Consider the following 21,074-nt stretch of genomic DNA (forward strand, 5'->3'; position numbering starts at 1 on the left):
TTTCTGAAAGAACTTCCTCTGCTTGATAAATGGGCTTTTGAAAGTGCAAAACAGAAGGTGTTACACTAACAGTGTTTATTTAGATATTATACTCTGTAGGAAGCGAGTACTGTGACAACACACTAGCCCCACCCCCCCACCCCATTAATATATTTTTTTAACATAAAGTAATCAGATTTAGTAAATATTCTAATAAATTTTCCAGAAATATCTTATTATGTTGTCCTGTTTCTTCTGCCTAACAATATCAGTTAACATAAACGTCTCTTCACTGATCACATATATAGTCTACATTATTACTTTATCATGAATTGTCCTGACGTGCCACCATTTGAAAACATTGTGGTGTTAGAATATCATTGTTCCTTGAGATTTTTCTTTTATGTTGAGATTTCATAAACGTGGCAGTATTAGCTAATAACAGTGCCTAAGGAGTATCTCAAAAAACACAACATCATATGAAATTTGGCTGGTACAATAGGAATTTCTCGGACACGCAGCCCCACTCTTTATCCTCTCCTGTGGGCTCAACTATAAAATATGGAAAGGAATGGAGATATACAACTACTAAAAATAAAATAAAAAAAGTTGGTTGCTACATATTGTTAATGAAATATGATGGATATATATGATTAGAAAGATCCCGTGAAATATTGATTTCCTCAATTTTTAGAAAAAGTATACTCTAAGCACTCAAAAGTATTCCAGGATTATAAGCAAAACAATATATATATATATATATATTTTTAAAGTCCATGTTCATTTTGTATATAGAGAATACATCTTGTTATTGGTAATAAAAACTATTGAAATGTTTCATATCCATAGAATTCATAGCGTTAATCACGACCGTGTAAAAATTGTAGTTCAAAGAAAGCAGAAGAGCCCAAAGCGAACAGTTAGTACTCTACACCTTACTAGAGAACAAGAAAAGCTCAATAAATTACAAATGTTGAAGTGCTAAAGTTCCATAATTAAAAATCAGGCAGAGATACTTTTGGCAAATAGATCTCTTTGTTAAACATCCTACTAATCCAAGCCTGAAGGTATAATTCAGTACCCTGGAGGATCCCCTCTATACTTCTGCCAGATGTTCCATTTAGGTCAATCCACCGCAAGTTTAACTTTTATCTATTCCTCACTTTCTTCACTGGGTCCCAGAAGCAGCAGTCCATCTCTCTGAAGACTGTTTAAAGTGTAAATGAAAAGACTAGATAGAAGTGAGCCACTACCTCAGGGTCCTTATTTCTGAACTACAATTCCTTGGACTTCCCTACCTTGACATATGCAATATGAAGTCTTCCTTGATGAAAACTGAGGAGGAAGACTGAATACGGAATGCAAATAGCACATTCGTTATCATTTTAATACTTTGCAGCTGTTTGAAAGAGTAGGAAATTTTACTTGGCAGAAAGTCCAGTCAAGGCCAAACAGTTGCAGCAGCCCTTCTGCAAATCCCACCATTATTACTCTCAGCATTCAAGAAAAAGGCTTCAAAGAGCCATTTTATCTTTTCTCAGATGATCAGAGAGAAGTGGACTTGGGGCAGGGAGGGGGGTGGGTTGTAGTTTGATCCAGTACACTTTATGCCAAGGACCACAAAACCCCCTGGGTGCAGATCTGATCCACTTGCCTCCCTCCCTGGACTGGCAGGCAAAGGAAGGAGGCAGCGATGCTTCAAGGGCTTCTTTATGCAACTCAACCTCAGGTAATTAATCTGCTTCAAATTTACTGCTATCTTGGTGCAAGGCTTTTAACCAGATGCATCATTGCTCACCAAAAGCAACAGAAAGATGTGAATTTAAAACAGATCCAATTATAAGGGTTCTAGTTAGTGTAAATTTAAGCACTCAGAGTCACCACAATCCTTGAGAACTGCTTTTAGACAGTATGCTGTTTTATAATAACACACTGATCTCTTACTCTAGGAAAAGTAAATGTAATTCATTACAAAAAAAAACACGGTCCTAATATTCTTTTTTTTTGTTGTTGTCAAAAAAAAAGATAAAAAAGGTAGATATTCTGGGTGGAATTTTGAAAACTCAACTTTTATGAAAGACCCATTAGAAAAAATACAGTGAATGTATCACTCAGGTCTTTAAAATTTATTGTTATTTAATAAAGTGTGCACTTTCAGTTACCAAATGTACTGTGAAACAAAGTTACACAATCTATTAGAAATTAACTCAAAGACGTTTTCAAGGACTGCTTAGCAGCATAGCCACAGTGACTGTCGTGATCATCTGCATGACTTGACTCCTAGAAGTAACCCCCAGAGGCTTTAGTCATCTACTAAGATCACGGCCTAATCCTACCCGCACTGGCTCTGACCTAAGAAAGTACGTGTGCACATGTGGTCTGAAGGACCAGGACCAACGTGTTCAAGTGGTGCAACCATTCCTACACCTGCACTTCAGCTGCTATCTAGTAATTGCCGTCAGTCAAAAAGTATGCTTCCACAAGCTTCTAAAGCTGACTTTTAAGGGCCAGGGAAAAAAATAAAAATAAGAAATGCAACATATGCATCTCTGCATCTAATTCCAGCATGGCTGTCACAGGTAAGCACCCAGCTCCTGCGAGCTGCCTTGTGAGGCTCAGCAGGACCCCTCACCTGTGTTATGCTGTCCGCTCGTGTGTGCTCCAGCCAGCTCAAGGTCAAAACCAGAAGATAAAGCATCCCGGTATTGCTTTCTACCACTTACCTTGCTGATGTGCTTCCATGTGCTTCTGCTGACATCCCTGCATGCGAGGACTTGTTTCAGGCAGCTGCTCCCAGGTTTGGCGTTCCCGCAGTATGGCTGCTGTAGCGGTGATGAGCAGAGTGGAGGCAGGATGCCACTGGCCAGCTCCAGCAGAGCCCAGTCACGCCGTCTGCAAGCACAGCTCACTGAGTGCAAAAGGAAAATTAAAACATTTTTTTCCCCCTTACACTTGAATGACACAGCATACTGTTCTGTGTTTGCATTTAAATTGGACAGAATAATTTAGCACCAGCTTTTAATTTCAAAAGGGTTAATCACCTCAGCAAAGGTCAATCAAACTTTAATCTCCAATAAAATTGCAGCAGCTTCAGTCACCTGCAGGACATTTATTATATTCTTATTTCCATGCAAAAGAATGCACCGCTAATCTTCTAACTCTTTACATTAGCACATTTGCCATTAACATTTTACTAAAATTATTAATTCCTCTGAAACTATTATAAGAACTCATTTCTACACATCTTAGAAGATAATCCTGTTAAAAACCAGCCACATCTACTGTGACATTGCTTTAGTTGTCTGCTCTAATCCTCACAACCGTTTGATACTCCAACTGAGTTCCAACAATGCACAAAGTCTCAATTACACAAAATATTACAGGGTTTAGTTTAGAACAACAATGTACTGTTTTAGTAACTTAATCTTCCCTATTGTCTGCAATTACAATACTAATCTATTTTGCCACTGTTCACAGCATTTTCCATTCAAAATAAAATATCGATTTTTAATTTTGCTTAGTAGCTCTTGAAAAGCAGTAGATTTACAAGGCTAAGATAGAACCTGGATTCTCTTACTGACAATAGGAATAATCGCAATGGTAGAAATATTTTCACGGCCTGCAAAAACTGTATTTTTCTCTCAAAACAATTTATCTGAAATTAAGCTAAATGAGAACTGAAAAATCTCTCTCAAAAATACAAGCCAGGATTAGTTTGAAATTACTGTGGCATTAACAACAGCTCAAAGCTATATAATTATTTAACTCTAAACAGAAAACTGTAAAATAGAAAACAGTACATCCCCCAAATAAGTTGTTTTTAAATAACCATCAGCTACGTTAACTATACAGCAAAGCGTTCCTTCAAGCATCTACCGTAACAATTTCATCTGAATTCTCAAAACTATTTTACCTGTAAAGACACAAAGAAGAGCAACAGAAAACTCAGGGAGAGCTCATTACAGAACTGAATCATAATACAAAGAATTCATCTCCCAAATTTTAGAATCTAGCACCAAAAAGTCATCATTAGTAGGGGAAAACAAACAAAACAAAAAAAGAAACAACCAAACAACAGCCTAATAATACCAAAACAAATGGTTCTTGCTTATTTTCTCATCATGGCCATATTAATTCCTGTGAGAAAGAGAACGAACCGTCATATGCTATCTCATTTCTATTTAAAATGGATTTTTTAGCCATAATAACATTTTGACATACCGTAATGTAAATAAACTGTTCTTTCCCATCCCAATATTTCCTTCTCTGTCTCTCTGTCTCTCTCTGTCTCCGTCTCTCTCCTCTTTTTGTTTTAATATATGGCACACAGACAGACACACGCCCCCGTCACTGTCAATATGCACACTCATTAGCAATATGTCAGGCTGGCATTTTCAACACATACTCCAGAGCATAACTGAACTACCACGCAGAGCACACACACACATACACGTAAAAATACAACCGCAGAGAAGAGCTCATTGGAGTCATTTTTAACTTGGAAAACTACATGAACGTGCAAAAGGAATAAGTGACATTCTCAGGCAATATTTTATAAAAGTGCTGTGAAGTGGCTCTCCAGCTGACGGAACTGATGCTGTTCTCGTTTCAAACACACACACAAATATGTATATACAAATGCACATGTTTTAACAGGATATTTTAACACTGAATTACAAATGCAAGAATACATCGTTTTTCTGGTTTTCTTCTGCCTTTTAAAATGCATTCTAACTTGAAGAAATGAATGAAATGAAATATTATGAAATATAAACCTGAACTGAACTAAGAGTTCCTAGAATATAGACTGTCAACAGCATTCGTAACTCCTATAATGAAGGAAATTAACTATGAAAACAATGACATCCATATTTTTTGCAATAAGCATCTGCCAATGCAGTGAAAAACACCTAGAAATGGTGAGTAGTATTTAACTACAGTTCTGATTATGTACCTTTTGATTCATTGATAAAACATTCTAAATTGCCATTGCCACTGCTTTAAAATACAACTGAATAGCTTCATGTGCCACCCTGAAATGAAAGATATCATCAAAGGACCATTTACTTCATTTTTCAAAAGACTAGACACAGGAGAAATGTATGGGGAAAGGAACATACCTTTAGTTATCCCAGCGAACGACTTCTCTGCACATCTACATAGTCCTGCGGCTCCACCAGTACAAAAGTCAACACTGCAGTGCTTGTGATCTCTGTGACAATGGCATCATACTGCCGGCAATTTTTTCGATTAAACTTCTCAGACATGGTAGCAACTTTGTTAATTATGATATTAGCCAGCTGGCGGGTACAATCAATCATCCACTGTAAGAAAGCCAGACAAAGAGACATCTAATCATTGCAACCAGAGCAGATAAATTTTGTTCCTTTCTTATACGTGTCACAGATTCTATCCCTCCTGACCCTCTACACAGCCATCGACTGTCAAATTTAGATTCAGCAAGCTCCCAGCTTTTCTTTATCCCTGCCTTAGATCTGAAACTCCTGGTTATCAGGAAGACAAGCGTCACCAGCTGTCTCAGAGCAGGAAGGCAATCAGGTGAATAGTACTTATTATCTCTCATTGCCTTCTGAGGAGCGACAAGATTGATTTTGGACCAACAACACATCCAGATCTCAGGGGCAGCTATTGCAGCTTCCAGTCCAGAATGTGGTGCATATGTAAAGCTGACCCCAATCTTTATTAATACCACATACTTAAAGTTTGAGGGTTGGTTACTTTTTTGTTTCTTTGAGATTTTATTTTTATTCCTACTCTTATTTTTTTTTTCTTCACAGCTGTACTGGATATTCCCTTATTCCAGGCCTCCTTCCCCTCCAACTCCAAAAAATAAAAATTAAAATTAAAAAAAATATATTAAAAAAGTCAAGCTGACTACACCAGTACTCAGGGGACTGTGTTTCACAGTTGGATAGTCTTAATTGGGCCCACAGAAGCAGTTAGCTACCACTAAAGGCTTCTCTGTATACATCTTCCTCTCAACTAGCCTGATAGTCTATAAATCCCAACTAGCAAAGCCTACACTTTGAGAAGGTTTAAAATGCAAACACACTATAAGCCCCAAATATAAAAGCATCCTAACAAAATATGAACTGATAGCAACGTTTCAGCAGTGCTCTAGAAAACAATGCTTGGCTTTTTCCTTTACTGCAGCATTGGACAATCTTGCGTTCCTGCTGTAAGAATTTTTTTTTCCATAAACCAAATGCGCTGCAAAGTACTGGAAGGTAATTCATATAAAGCAGAAACAAAGGTTGCAGTAGCATAAATGCCATCACAATAACAAATTCCAGTACAAAACAAAACCACCAATTTGGTACATTTTGAAATGCCTGCTAACAATTCCATTTAACTAATTAGAGCTAAGTGCATTAGTCAACTAATACTAATTTATAAGGACTTACAAACATTTTTATGCCAAATTCTGGATTCATGGTACACTGGCTGCCGTGGTACTTGGACCAAAGATCATTTTCCCAAAACTATATATTTTCATACAACGTGATCTTATTTTTACTTCACCTTAATTTAAGGCTAGTTTTATATTAACGGTGGTACCTAGTAATACTGTGCATATTCATATGTACTGTCTTCATGTCAAACAAGACTACACTCTGGATTTTGCAGCATAAAAATATCACTGTTCTTAACAAATCATATGAAAACAATACTTTTTTTTTTCTTGAAAGTTTTCACATGCTATTCAGATAAATTTTTCACACTTTCTTGGAAACCAAACAGAAAATAGCAACAGTTAGAAAACAGCAGCTTGTGGGAGTATCAATTATTCCCTGACTACACTCCTTGAAATTACAGTGTTGCCAGAACCTGCTTTACCTTTCAGAAGTCAGATTTTTCTTTTATAACTGCTGTCTCATTTAGAAAGCTTATGAAGCCAGATATGGGAATCGTTAAGGTATTCTTCATCGGTCAAAACACAACTAATTGCTTTCTCCTATGTGTTGAAAATGATGAGGACAGGAAAATAAATTACATCTTCAAATGTAATGTCATCGCTCCGGTCATTTTGGGTGACTGATTCACCAATATCTCTGGCAAATACTGAAGACTGCACTAGTTCTGTGCCACTACCTATACCTGAATTGTTAACAAGTTGGGGTCTGGCTAAGTATATCCGCACCATAGTGTTACCAATGCAATGGTAGACGTGTTAAAAAGCTCAGCCCTAGCCCAACTAAAATGACTCATTCACTTTGTTAAAATATTTACAACTGAGAGGATTTTACTCAGAAGTTAAGGAAGCCCTTTGTACATTATTCCTTCTCATTTCTATTGCTGTACTCAATATCTTGCTTTTATAGACAGCTTTTAAATATGAAATAGTTGTCTTGATCCTGACATAGAGCATTAGGCAAGAGGAAATAATTGGATGTAGCAAAAGGAGGAGTGACTTGCAAAAGACACAAGAATGGAAGGCTGCAGTAACTCATTCATTTTTCCAAAAGGTGAACCAAATCATCTGACACATAAGCCTCAGACACAGTAGTATCTCCAGTCAGCCACCCGCACAGACCTGACCAGGTTTCTAAGCTGCCAGAGCAGATCTGAGCTGGCAGAACTGGGAAACGAATAGGATGGTTTCTGACAGGTCCGAACTGAAAGTTACTTAAGAGCATCATGAAAGCATGATGAAGTCTGGTGCCCTAGCAGCACTTACGTTTGTCCATTTTCAATAAATATGTCAGGCTTTTCTCATACGTTTTTTTCCCCCCCTTCCTTACTGCAAAGTTCACTGTGAAAAAATACAGAATTAGTCTATTAGTCTCACCTACCCTCAGTCTATTAGAAACAAGGCAACTAGGCTGGACATCTGTGCTCTTCTCTGTTACCACTAGGATGAGGGAGAGCCTGACAGGGATCTGTTGAGCATGAGACAATACCAATCTCCATACCTACACTTCAGTGGAATGCCTCACCCACTGGATGTACCACTCACTCTGTTAGCTACAATGGAGGCTACAAAATTGGTCTGAATTCAGTATTAACCCTACTTTGAGCAGGAGCTTGGACTAGCTGACTTCCTAAGGTCTCTTCCAACCTGAATTATTCTATTCACCTATGAACTGGCTAAGACAAAAGCAACTTAGTTGTCAAAAGTTATGAGAGATGCACCCAATTACATGAATTACATGTGTAATTCTTTCAAGAGATCAGGCTTTTTTTTTCCCCCTTCTCTCCATTGAAACAGATGAAAATTACCAAATCATCCAACAACAAGAGGTTCAGAGAAAACAAAACATCTAAAAGGGAAAACACAATGAAGAAAGTACAGAAAGACCATAGTGGAGGTAACTGGACAACATAGTTGATACAGGAGGAGAAAAAGAAGGTAAGAAGTAAAGGAAAAGTAAACTCAGCTTCAAGTAAAAGAAAAATTTCCTTAGCAGAGAGGGAGCTACAGCAAAGGATAGGTCTCAGTTAACCTTAAACATTTCCAAATTTAAAAAAAAAATTATAATAAAAAAATCAAAGCTATGCCCACAATAATGTTGGTCCAGGTTCAAAGGAGACGTTTATTTTGGTAAATACAAGATTATCCCTGGGTTTTCACAGTATTTGCTGCACTCACAGAACACAGATGATTTCCACAGATGATAATAAATAAAAAATGAAAATAAACAAAAACATAGAAGATTAGGATACACGATCAAAAAAAAAAAAAAGAATATTCTAAAAAGAATATTCTAAAATATTTTGATCAATAGTCATAATTGCACTGCACAATCCCAGATGGACATAAATCCATTTACTGTTACATTCACCTTAAAAATGCCAGCCTAATAAACCCTCCATTTGTACTCTAAATCCTGTATATCTTCTGTTCAGTACTTCAATACCAAAAAAAAATAAAGTTAAATTAAGCAATAATACATGCAAATTATACCTTTCAAATAATGGACAGTGTAATGAAGGGAATACACTTTCTAATCAAGTAGGCTTTTAAATTAACTTTTAATGTTCAGTGGCTCCCAATTAATAAGAAACCTACCCGTCTGCCTACTACAACACACAAACTAGGATCAAGCACAAGGACACAAAGCCAATACAGGACGATGCACAGAATGCTGATCAACAGGTTTAGGGGAACACATGGCAGAGCAAGGGTCTGAGAAGCAATGTCCCCTTGCAGTGGGCCTCTTCCTTAAATCAGGAGCTTCAGATGCTCCATGATGCACCAGCCCTCTAACCCATTGAATGATTCCTCCTTATTCCAGGAAAGGACATATGTAGCTACAGACAGAGAGCTTATGGTATAGTTTCTCATTTTGGCATGTAATAAGTATCAAAAATAGTCACGGATTTATTTTACTTTATTTTTAGCAATACAAATCAAGAGTCACCCTCCATCATAAACTGCACATATATTTCATTGAACAGAATGAAACCATAAAGTTTCACAGTGCTGAACAATGTCTGCAAAGGTCATATATAGCTTCTCCTGGGGGAAGTTCCATGAGGCAGATGCGAAGAGGCCACATGTTGTGTCAATTCTTAGAACAGAATGAATAGAAGTGAAATATTAATGTGTTGTAAGAAAAATGACCTGGCTTACATTTTAGGAACTGACCAAGGAAGAAAAAGGGGAAGCAGACTATTTTTCCACCTCCATCATTATGATCAACAGGTTCAGTTTTCTCCTGTTATAACATTGTCAGTACATGTGAACTAAGGACTTTTGTTCTATTCCGCTACGACCAGCTCTTAGGAAAGCCTGAAACTATGATCCTTTTTATTGCTGGACACTCCCTTTTTCTTGCACCAATATTCTGTTACCCATACTTGTAACCACACATACATCTATTTAAAATGCCCAGTAAGAATATTTATATATATACACTGGCTCAGATACCAGCATCCTGCCTTTGACAACATTCAGTAGCAGGTGTCCAGGAAAAAGTGTAAGGGCAAACACAGAGCAATTTTTCCCCAAAACCTCTGGCCATCTGTGGTGAGGAAGTTTACTTAGTACTCAGAATGTCAGGATGGCTTAATGCAGCACATTAGGCAAAATTTCAGTAAAGTTCTACTGTGACACAGAACAACAAAAAATCAGCACAAGGAATGCAGTTAAATAACTGTCAACATAGGTGTAAAACAGAAAAGCTCGTGTGAATAGGAAACCAAGAGTGAAAGGAAGTCTACAAAAACAATTCTAACTTAGTGAACAACAACAAAATAAAAAGAAAGCAAGTCATTCGTTCACATTCAGAATGCCAACGCTGCACAATTCTGAGTGAGAGCTTTCTTAGTATCACTCCGTAAGATGAGACAATAAAATCTTGCATTGTCTTAATGGAAAGATTTTTTCATATATAAAGCATCTTCTCAAAGAGCCCCTCACTAGGTCAAGTGAGACATCTGAGCCCCAAGGCTCCAGATTCTGGCAATAGCTCTTCCCTGAAGGCAGGGTTTGCACTGTTATGCAAGAAACTAGTGTGCAGAAATTCAATCCCAATTTTGTGGTTATAAAGTCTTTTCTAAAGCCTGGAGGCTTCTAAGCAAAAGTTCCTATCTGCAGTAAACTGGAATGAATTACTTTATAGTTATGTGATGGCAGACAGACAAACACACACACATACAAACATAGTGAAATGACAACTGAATTAAACAAATGCTTATTCTGGAGTCAATGAATACAAAATACATTAGTGAAAACATACTGCCATGTTACAGCAACATGATCTTTTTAGATAACATGGTAGTTATTTTTTAATGTGTTGTTTTACATTTTTACAGAAATTAAAAAAAAAAAAGCACTTAAATCTGAACAATCCTCCCAAAAAAATCCATTTTGTCTGTACAAAACTGAAGCATATAAAACACTAATATTGTGGCTGAACTGCCACGGGACTCCTTAGAAAGGCTGTATCTTCAGTGTTCCAACCAAAACAACATAACCTAAAACACACAACACTCACATGAATAAACAAATTAATTAATTAATTAGTCTGATGATAATTCATTCTTTAAATAAAAAGTAATGGAGTTAATATATATACACTTTGGGTCTGGATTCTCCAAGGGTAAGTCTCAAATCGTGAAACTGCCGAATATGGACATTCAGGATTTTAGTAATTTTCCAGATTGACTTAATAAGCTCCTTTCAATACAATTAGTTAATTTCCTGACAGATAATGCTTTCCACCTGATTAATTGCATAGCAGTTAAAAGGCAATAGCTCCAGAGGCAAATTTAAAAAAAAAAAAAAAAAAAAAGACAAGGTGGTCAAACTCAGTTTTTTCCTCAAAATCTCCATTTCTTTCTTATAGACCCTAAAAACTGGACTCTACATCAATGGCCATATCTCTTATTTTCAGTGTCAGAGGACAGAAATCTCTTATGAAGGCTTACATCAAGCAGAACCTAAAAGAAGATGGTACAACAGCAAAAGAAATGTAATTGGGAGGAAAAGAGATATTTATTATAGCAGAAAAAATTACCCTTTATTGCAGCAGATGTAATGGGATCGTATCATATCAAGATCCTTTTATGCTTTCATTACAGAAATTGTTATGAACAGTGGTATCTACCTATGCCACAGTGGAACCAAGCCTAACATTTATGAGTTTTTGAGGCAAGTTTCAAAAACAGACGTTTCAAAGACTTGTGATAAGGAATACATGTCACTGAAACTTTCAAATCTGCCAGAACAGCACGGATACCCAAGTCTTCTGGATGTTTAAGTTCATTCTGCACCATGCTGTGTTCTTTTTAAATGAATCCTAGCAAGTTCAAAAGGAACAATTGTTCTGTTTCTCAAAAATTACTGGTTCCTGCTTTTGTTTTCTCTTATGAAGGATGGAACACCCTTATGCTGTTTGAAGGAAGATATTTTAATATTGCTGTAGAATATGACCAAATAAGTCATATCTACTTGACCATAGAAGCATCACTCAAGGATCCTTTTCCAGTTGCACATGGAAGTTTCTCCGTTACACAACAATCAACTGCCCTAGGCTTCACCACGCAGGGGCATGGAAGTTGAGCCCTCTCCTGAGGAAGAGGAAGGGGGAAAGACAAACAAACAAACAGCCAGGTGTTGCCTATTCCCAAAGCATTTCTAGGTCAAAATATGACCTGTATGTGGAGCAAAATAGGAAACAGCCCCGTGCAATGCTATATATTTAAGATGCTGCACTGCAGTGAAATATATCAAATCTCTTATGAGCAATGACTCCTTAAGATCTTAGCTGTTGGAGTCCAAGAGCTCCTTGCTCCCCTGAAAATGCTCTTGGTACTCTAGCTGCTACTCTAGCATTAATGATCACTAGAAAAATTAACTTGCTACTGTCACTCAAAAATTGAACACCAATTTAAATCTTTTTGAAAAGGGAATTTAAACTCTATTGTATAAATGCAGGAATCAAATATACCACTACAAAATGCTCTGTTGATAGGGCTAGTTTCAGCTAAAAAAAAAACCCTTCGCAGGTGTCATTTGAAAGAAAATTCTTTGCTAGTTGCCATATTAAAACTTAGGGAAAAACAAGCAAACAAAGAAACAGAAAGCCTATAACCAAGCAGTAACTTACCATTTAACAGAACTAGAACATGGAACTTGGAATATTTTAATCAAAACTGCTTAGAGCAAAATAATCCCACAGCTGAGGATACATATCCCTGCTTAACAGTTACCTAAGGAGCCATTTAATTTTGAACAAAAATTTAGGCATTCCCTCTAGCAGGGATGAACTTAAATATGTGCTCTATCAAGATGCTACACCTCAAGAAACCACTGCATTCTGCAGAACACTGCCCAGTGTTGCTGCAGTTCAGGTTTCCATGCCCACTAGCAGGCTACTCCAAAGAGTGTCCTGCTACATCCTCTGATTCTTTGGTACTTCCCCAATTTACCACATATACCAAGTGCAAGTTTGTAAATAAATGCATGAATCTCATTTAAGAATTCTGATCAAGTCTCTAAGATGCTAAGTGCCAACCCCAAATAAGCACGGCTGGCCTGTGTTTTTAAACACCCATACCAACTTAATTATCATTGTGTTAAAGTTTGGCAATTGAGTTCATAGCACATAAAAAGGCATGGCAAAAAGAACAAAGTAAAATTAATGGATTCAAGTGAAATAAATAAATAAATAAATAAAACGCTAGCGAGGAGTTAGGAAGATCATGCATTAAGATGAAAGATGAAACAGATGCAATACACAGCAAAGATCAAAGAGCTCCATCAATTCATTCTGAGAGTCAAAATCCAGCTGAGCATGGGAGCCCTGTCCGCATAATAAGAAAGGTTGACTAAAACATAAGGATTAAACAGATGAGCTGTCTCCAGTGAATGTACGGCACAGGAAGCCCTGCTGAGCCACTTGTAAAGACACTTTGGAATTGTACACCTGCTACTCCACAGTGGAACCTACAGGAAGCCAGCCGGGAAGGGCAAAGAAATCCACTAATGGACTAAATAGCTATCTTTTAAGAGAAAAAAAAAAAAAGAAAGAGTCAATACAAGAAAATGACAGCTAACAGATTTGCTCTTCCCCCTCCAGTTAGTTTACCAAACATTTCTGTCAAAACTGAATATGAAGAAATTGTTACCACTATCCTCTCATCCCCTTGAAATAAAAGAAAAAAAAGCTTACCACATACCTAACCTATGAACACAACCAGGCCTATATAACAGGGTTGTCCTAGAATTCTCAATGAAAATACCTATCATAAAATTACTGCCTTGGAATCTCTTTCACTCATATTAAATAGCCACAGCTCTAATAACTTCAGTGCTGCAGGATTAAATATGTCTGAAGGTCACTAAAAATGATATTATTCTTAGTACTAATAGAGTTAAATAGAGTTATATAGAAATCTTCAGTTTTATTGTCCTACTCACTAAATAGATTGAAATGGAGACATTTCAGCAACCAAAAATGATTCGTAACAACTAGTTTCTTTTCTTTTGTTATCTTTGTTATTAAGAAAGAAAACTAGAAAAAAAGAAAGTTCATAACAAGTAAGAAACACTATTTAACTGAACTGACTTGATTAATTCTAGTATTAAAGTAAAATCCCTGTGGTGTGTGTTTAGCCATAAACAAAACCCTTATGTAGGTTAAAAAAAAAAAAGATACTACTACCAGTCAATTCAGTTGTTTCATTACTCAAAGGAGTAGAACTGCAGTTTTCCAACACCTGTGAAAGGAACAGTGTTGTATGCTATATCTCACTGCAATGAGCATACAAAAGATACTCTTGCATCAGAAGGCAGCAAACCATTACTTAAAACAATCGGGAACAGAGACGATTAAACATAGACATGCTTGGAAATTTCTTAAGGCTCTGCTTTCTGCTGGATGTTCAATTAATGTCAGCTGCTTGCTACAGGTGGCTCTTTATTTATTTTTTAAATGAATGTTACTAACCTGTTTGTCCCACGAATGTTATTTACAATCACATCTTTTATTCTTGTTTTAGTTGACAGGACAATCTCTTCAAGGATCTGGGCAGAGCTGATATATTTGATTTGCAGGTTATCTACTGCCTGCAGATACAAGCACTTTGATTGTTTACAATGCAGGAGTAATTGGTAACAGTTAAATAACTCCAGAGACTGATTTAAGAGTCCTTCACCTACTGCATGAATGTAGGGCTTCATCCCACCGTTCCTCATCCCACTAAATTCTTAATTTCATTACAAAAATAGAATATTTAAAAGTATCAAATGCAATAATTAAAATCATCAATCACACACCAGCATTATATATATGATTAATGATTTAAAATGAATTTATATTTCAAAGTAGAATTTAAAATAAGAAAAAAAGTTTTCAAATCTCTCATTACGTTTCCAAAATTATTTGCAAAAATGAATTTGCATAGCACAATTTTAAGCCAAATTTCTACAGTGTTGCTTTCAGCATACTAACCCAAACTGAGAACATTAAAACCAAATTCAGCAAGTATTCCTATGAGAAATTTTATGTGTTGTTTCATCGGTAATATATTACTTCCTGATTGCATATGTTCAAGCTGTGGATAATATTTAAAATAACTTTTCAACACATTTGCCTAGCCCTGAGCAGTCAAAGAGAATTACTTTTCTATAAACAAATCAAGCTAATTTTCTGTTCTGTAAAAAAAAGTCACAGAGCACATTTTATCTGCTGACGCCATTTTCTGGCCGCTGAACTTTACTGCTTCACAAAATGGTGTAGGAGCACAACACTGTTAAGAACACACTGATTGCTAATGGAACAACTCTGGAGTTATGTTGCAGAATTTTGTACAGTACTAACCAGAAACAGTAATGAAATATGTCACTAAAGATATTAAACATTTCCAGATATTTGCATAAGGGACACAGCCTAACTCATGCCAAGGCACACTGTGGAAAGCCACTCAGTACTGCATGGAGTTCACCACAGTTTAAGGAGCAAGGTTGAGGTATGCAGGAGGACAGTGAGATATGGCCACCACTGCAGCTCCTTTGGAGAGTGCTGCAGCAAGACTTCACAGCTGCTTCTGTATAAAACTAATCTGGGTCCTAACAGACAAATGGCCAAAGCATCATGGGGATATGGTTCCACCTGCACATGGACCAAAGTTGACGCTAATGGCAGAGCAGATAAGCTCTTGCAGCCCTATGGCTGCTCTAAGGTCTCACTGGATTCTCTTCAGCTCCAAGCAAGGTCGACTGCAGCTTTTCTCAATCCACCTTGGGCTCTCTTTTCAAGAAGAGGAAAACATACGGAAAACTAAGACGGTGCCTAAATCTTTAACAATACCAACTGCCTGACTTCTCGGTGCATAAACATGCTTGCTAGCACACCGCAAATCAGGAAAGAGGAAGCCCATCATTTTACATTTTACAACCAACAGTGAATGACACCAGGACTCCTGCAGATCCCAGGTGCACATCCTGCAAAAATCACATAAGATACGTAAGCAGAGATGCAGCCAACCTTCTCTTCCAAATAACTTGGTAGAAATACTATTACTAAAATTTTACCACGTTTGTGAAAATCACACTATCTTAAGACCAAATTGCAACCATTCCCATAGAGACATTCCAAAGCCATTTCTCCCGAGAGAGAGCTGCCACCTCAAAAAAATTCAAACTGTTTCCTCAGCTGTTTTGGTACTACAGCTGTCATTTAAAAGGCCGCAGCCATCCCTTTTTATAATGAAGACATTATTTTGCTTTCTCTGCCTTTACATATTGCTCGACAGCTTTAGATATACTCATGAAGTAACTTTTGCACTGAAAGTATGCAGTAGATAATTTTACAGCAGTAAGAATTTGAAAGCTGATGATAAGTGAAATAGGCTCTATTGCTATTTTAATCATTAAGCTCTATGCAAAAGCATAGAGCTTAATGATTAAAATATTTGTTGAGCTTATTTGTTTCATTTTTAATTTGACTACTAATCCATCAGCTCTTGTTATCTATTGTTCTACAATAACCAGATTTTCCAACAGGAATGTGTATAGATTTGGCAGAAGGGAAACAATGTATTATCTGATTCTTTCAAGTGAAAGAAGCAACAAAAATTCCTTTTAAGCTTTATGGTTAAAAATAGAATTTTAAGGAAAAACAATCATCTGAACTTACTTTTATGTAAGCCTAACCTAAATAAATAAATAAATAAATAAACCATGAATTGCACCTAACTCCAAAAATTTCCTTCTTTGCATTTGGCTTCAAACCCGACTTTGTTCTGCCTTGACAGAAAGTAAGAACTGTGATTAATTATAACTTGCTTTTTTCAGGGGACAGGACTAATAATTTCCAAGTCACTCTGACAAGTCGTGTGTGTGTGCATACATACATACATACAACTGACCAGTTTTGCATATCCCTCAGGCTTGTCTTTGTAAACTTATTTCACTGGATTCAATTTCCTAGACTTAAAATATTGTTCTTCATATTTCTTGAAGCAGAAGATCAGAGAATAAACTATATGCAGACTCTAGTGCCATTTCAGAAACTATAGCTATCAGTGTAATCTTTTTTCTTCCATCCTACCTTCCAGTTTGTCTGAAAGTCTCATATCCATCGTACTCTAACTGTAGTTTTTCAATTGTATATCAATCAGCTAAGTATATTTTCTGAAGTTGAAAAAAAAAAGTATTAAAATTGATACAAGGCAGTCACATTGAATAAGAGAAGTGAGTTTTACAGTCACATCGCATACTCAAAACCCTGTCTATGTGGAAAAATTTCCATACACAGGTTTTGTTTTAAGATAAGATAATATATAAGAACACATACAAATTGTAAATGCTATTATACTCAGCATGAATTCTGCTTTTACAACTTGCTTTGATGCAATGTCATGAATAATCTAACTCTGTGTCAAATTCAAATATTCAGTCTCATCTTGAAACCTTACTTTGTCTATCTGTTCAGCTTCATTTAAATAGCGGATAAGGTGGTACACAAAGAGAACAAGGTTTGCCCTTGTTCTCTTGAACAAGGTTTGTTCAAACTTGACCTACAGTTTGTACCTTTAGCAAAGGAGATAACGACATGAGATGCAAATGAAAATGAACAAAAAAGCCCTAAAGAAATTTATTTTCTTTTAGGTTTAAAATAAATACCTGTACACAAAACCTGACAATATTTCCTCCGCTTTTCATATTCAGCTTCCACTGATCAAGATAGCACTGCAGTATTCAATAGTACATAATCATGTATACCTAAATCCATAGAAAAATAGATCTTAAAGTTTTTTAGTCTGAACTCTTCAAAATGGATTACAAGCATTTCTCCAAATTATTTCAGACACCAGATGCTATAAATACATTTAAGCTTGCCTCACTTCAGCAATGATCATGCATTGACTGTAGTTTTCATTATATCAAAAATGCTTCAGCTTCATCAGCAACAGATGAATTCATTAATTTCTTTATTAATTCAAACGATTTTTTTTTTCATTTTTTATAAGCCCTATGGTTCTCTCAGCAATATCGGCTCCTTCTCTGTTCCATAAAATTGTAATCAATCTCTATTATTGTCATGAAAATGGTATTTGTCACTTCGCTGAGAAAAAAATAATCAATATGTCTTGCAGGGCAGAACAGGCATTTAATGCACTGAATTGACGCCTGTTAGAGAAATTTAGCTTGCCAGCAGTTTGGGACAGGCTAATAGAAAACCAGAAAATTCACTGAAGGTTGACAGATGAATATACAGCCATGCCACAAAAATTAATATTTGGGCATTTTGTATAGCCTGTCATTTCACATGCTAGAAAGAAAATAGATTTAGACAAGCAAATCCCTAAGGAAATCCCTTTTTTTTTTTTTTTTTTTTAAGACAAAAGCCAAAAGCATGTACAAAGAGAAACTCTTCACTGTATTCTTTTTATATTTATATATGTTTCTGAAAAAAATAAGTTTTCTGAAATAATCTTCCATTTAAATATATTGCTCCAGAGAAGACGCTGAATATGAAAATACTTTTGAGTGCTATGTGACAAAATAGTGCAAAGTCTCTGAGGTAATACTGAACTCCAGATCATTCTGGAGAACACATCATTATAAAAACAAATCAGAGATTTGCTTCAAAAATTAGTACATAATCTGCACAGTGGCATTGTTAAGAATGTGTTCTGGATAATGAAAAAAACGGTTCAGCTGTCACAACCAATATCTACAAAAAATAAATAAATCCAGTCATACTTTTCATGACAAATACAATATCCTCGAAAGAACTGCTAGTATTGTTTGAAGCTTGTTAATAAAAAGTTACATGTTAGGAATGCAATCCTCCCTTCTGTCTACTGCCATCTGCAGAAGCTGTCAAAACACTCCTCCTCCCAATTACGCATTTTCTGTCTTTCACTTGCTCTATGATAAGCCTATAATCTTTTTAATTCCCTTGTATGGTTGGTTTAATAAACAAGGCTTTAAAGTTGCAGGGCTCAACAAACCCAGCACCCAACATGCAAGTTGCAGTTATCCATCCTCCAGGAGAACGTGGGCACCACTGACCCCAGACACATTTCACTGGCCACAGCAGCAAGAAATGCAGTGTAACAGTTGCGGACTTTTGCTGCAAGGCTACAACTTTGCTAGGTGCACCTGAAAATGTCTTGGCAGTAAGTCACCAAGGTCAGGTAATCCACTCCTTGTAACTTGTATTTTAGGATGGACTACTTTTGGCTTTCCTCACTGTGGAGAGACCCTCAGTTCTACTTCATGGAATTCTTTCAGAGATCTAAAGAGAACAGCTAATCCCAGCCCTAACATTATCACCATCACCACATTGCTCTTCCATCATGCAAGGGTTAATGAGGCTTGAAGAAAAGGCTGTCTGCCTCCTTTCTTAACTCCATTATTCCTAAAAAAGTCCCCTGATTCCGGGTTGGACATAAATGGGGCACCCTCTTCAGTGACCTGCCTGAGGCTCCTAGCAAGCTGAAACAGCATGAATTTTAAAACCTAAGGTACCCACCAGATCACAGAGCAGCAAAGAAAACACATCTCTAAATGCCTCAAAAGGGAACCAGTCAATTGCTCAGGGTGAAACACATCCATGCTCTAATTCCACAGACTGAGCAAATGAGCCTGGCATACAAGTGTTGTTAGGAAAAGAGGAACATTTTTTTTCATCATGTGCAAAAGAGCATTCTCAGGAAAAATTTAGGGCTGCTAAAGATGCCAATAATTTTACATAGCTTCTAAATAGTCCAACACCCATGTTCAAACACAGGAGAACAGAAGGGACACAATTTGACACCTCCTTGCCTCTAGTCACTTACAAAACTGAAATAAGACCAAGCAACAGAAGTCTATAACAAGGTGGACATTGAGGAAAATCTACATCTCCTACTGCCTTCATCATTCTATCATGGATTTAAAAATATCTGTGTAAACTAGAACTCTATCCTGCCACTACTGTGTTCATTCCTGATGGCAATGGTGCTAACACTGAACCACTTCGCCATCAGAAATTCATTGTAAAAAGTAGAGAATTGCTGACATTACTGAGGTTCTCCAGAAACAGGGAATTTAATCTAATTTCCTCCTTGTTTGTAAGAGAATTTGAATTCCAGCCTGAAAAATTTAGGCTGAGTTTCTTATACTAAGTAAAAGGAAAATAAACTTCTATCAAAACATCATCACTGACAATTTAATTTTGCAAGCCTAGTAGAAGGGAAACAGCAATACTATGTAAAAGTTTTCCATTCTTAAAAGAAAAAATAAAAGGAAATAGGAAAAAAAAAAAAAAAAAGATGTCAAACTCTATGGGAATTTGGCAACACTAACAGAGGGGTCCCCAAAAAGCTGACTATATTTCTTTTTTTCCCACCACCAACTTCCAGCTGCTATTGTACACTATAGGACCATGCAGCTGGTGGGAATGACAGTGTCACCATCTGTATTTATGCCTTGTATGAGTGCAAACATTTGTAATTAACCCTAGGAGAGTTAAAGAGTTACTACAAAAGATGACAGAATGTTAGTAGGGCTAGTTCAAAATAGAAAAGTCTGATGTACACTGTCAGGTCTGATGTGTCAAATTTGCACATGTGGTGAGAAGATGAATACACATGCTATGTCTTGGAAATTGCATGTATATTTAGGCCAGAAGTGCAAAGCACAATTTGGTGGAAATGTGACTCTGCAAATTACCAGCACTGGAAATACTTGCAAACACTGTCTCCATATGAATGTATACACTGGATCTGTTTCATGATCAGTTAGGAAGATATAAGAATAAACTCAGTATTAAGTATGGATATTTCTGTAATCAGTATGGTGGACCCTGAGGGAAATATTCCATTGATTTTTCCTTGGGCTTTCAGAGATAATTTGTAGAAGACTGATGAGGAAATTGAATAGGTTTGAAAGCACAGTCCCACTGAGGGTAGGGGTAAAAGGTATTTCCCAATTAAACTCGTTTGTATTAGCTTACTGACAAAGGGAAATAAATTTCAACCCACAGCATATATTAAAATGAGATGAGCTTTTACTGAATGCCGTAAATTTTTAGATGATTGTTCTCAATTTCATAGATATTCTTCAGTCATTTCCATGTGACCAGCCAGAAATCTCACAGAACAGACCAATGAGTAACAGCAGTGGCAAAGGA

The 21,074-nt window shown here is 36.6% G+C and overlaps 1 protein-coding gene across 8 annotated transcripts in view; it reads right to left on the minus strand.

Moving 5' to 3' along the window:
* LOC310902974 (uncharacterized protein) overlaps positions 1-21,074 on the minus strand; it is a 145,592-nt gene that overhangs the window by 85,150 nt on the left and 39,368 nt on the right. For 2 of the 8 annotated variants that reach the window (XR_014587177.1, XR_014587178.1), the window contains 2 exons: positions 5,100-5,303; positions 2,703-2,887 (listed from right to left, as the gene is read on the minus strand). Coding sequence is in view for 1 of the 8 variants with exons in the window: in XM_083845428.1 (XP_083701554.1) it covers positions 2,703-2,871; positions 4,201-4,349 (318 nt within the window). In the remaining 7 variants the exon portion in view is untranslated. The other 6 variants (XR_014587180.1, XR_014587179.1, XR_014587181.1 and 3 more) reach the window with 6 other exon arrangements.

This window comes from Anser anser, assembly GCF_964211835.1.
Source record: "Anser anser genome assembly, chromosome: 1".
Classification (NCBI taxonomy): domain Eukaryota; kingdom Metazoa; phylum Chordata; class Aves; order Anseriformes; family Anatidae; genus Anser; species Anser anser.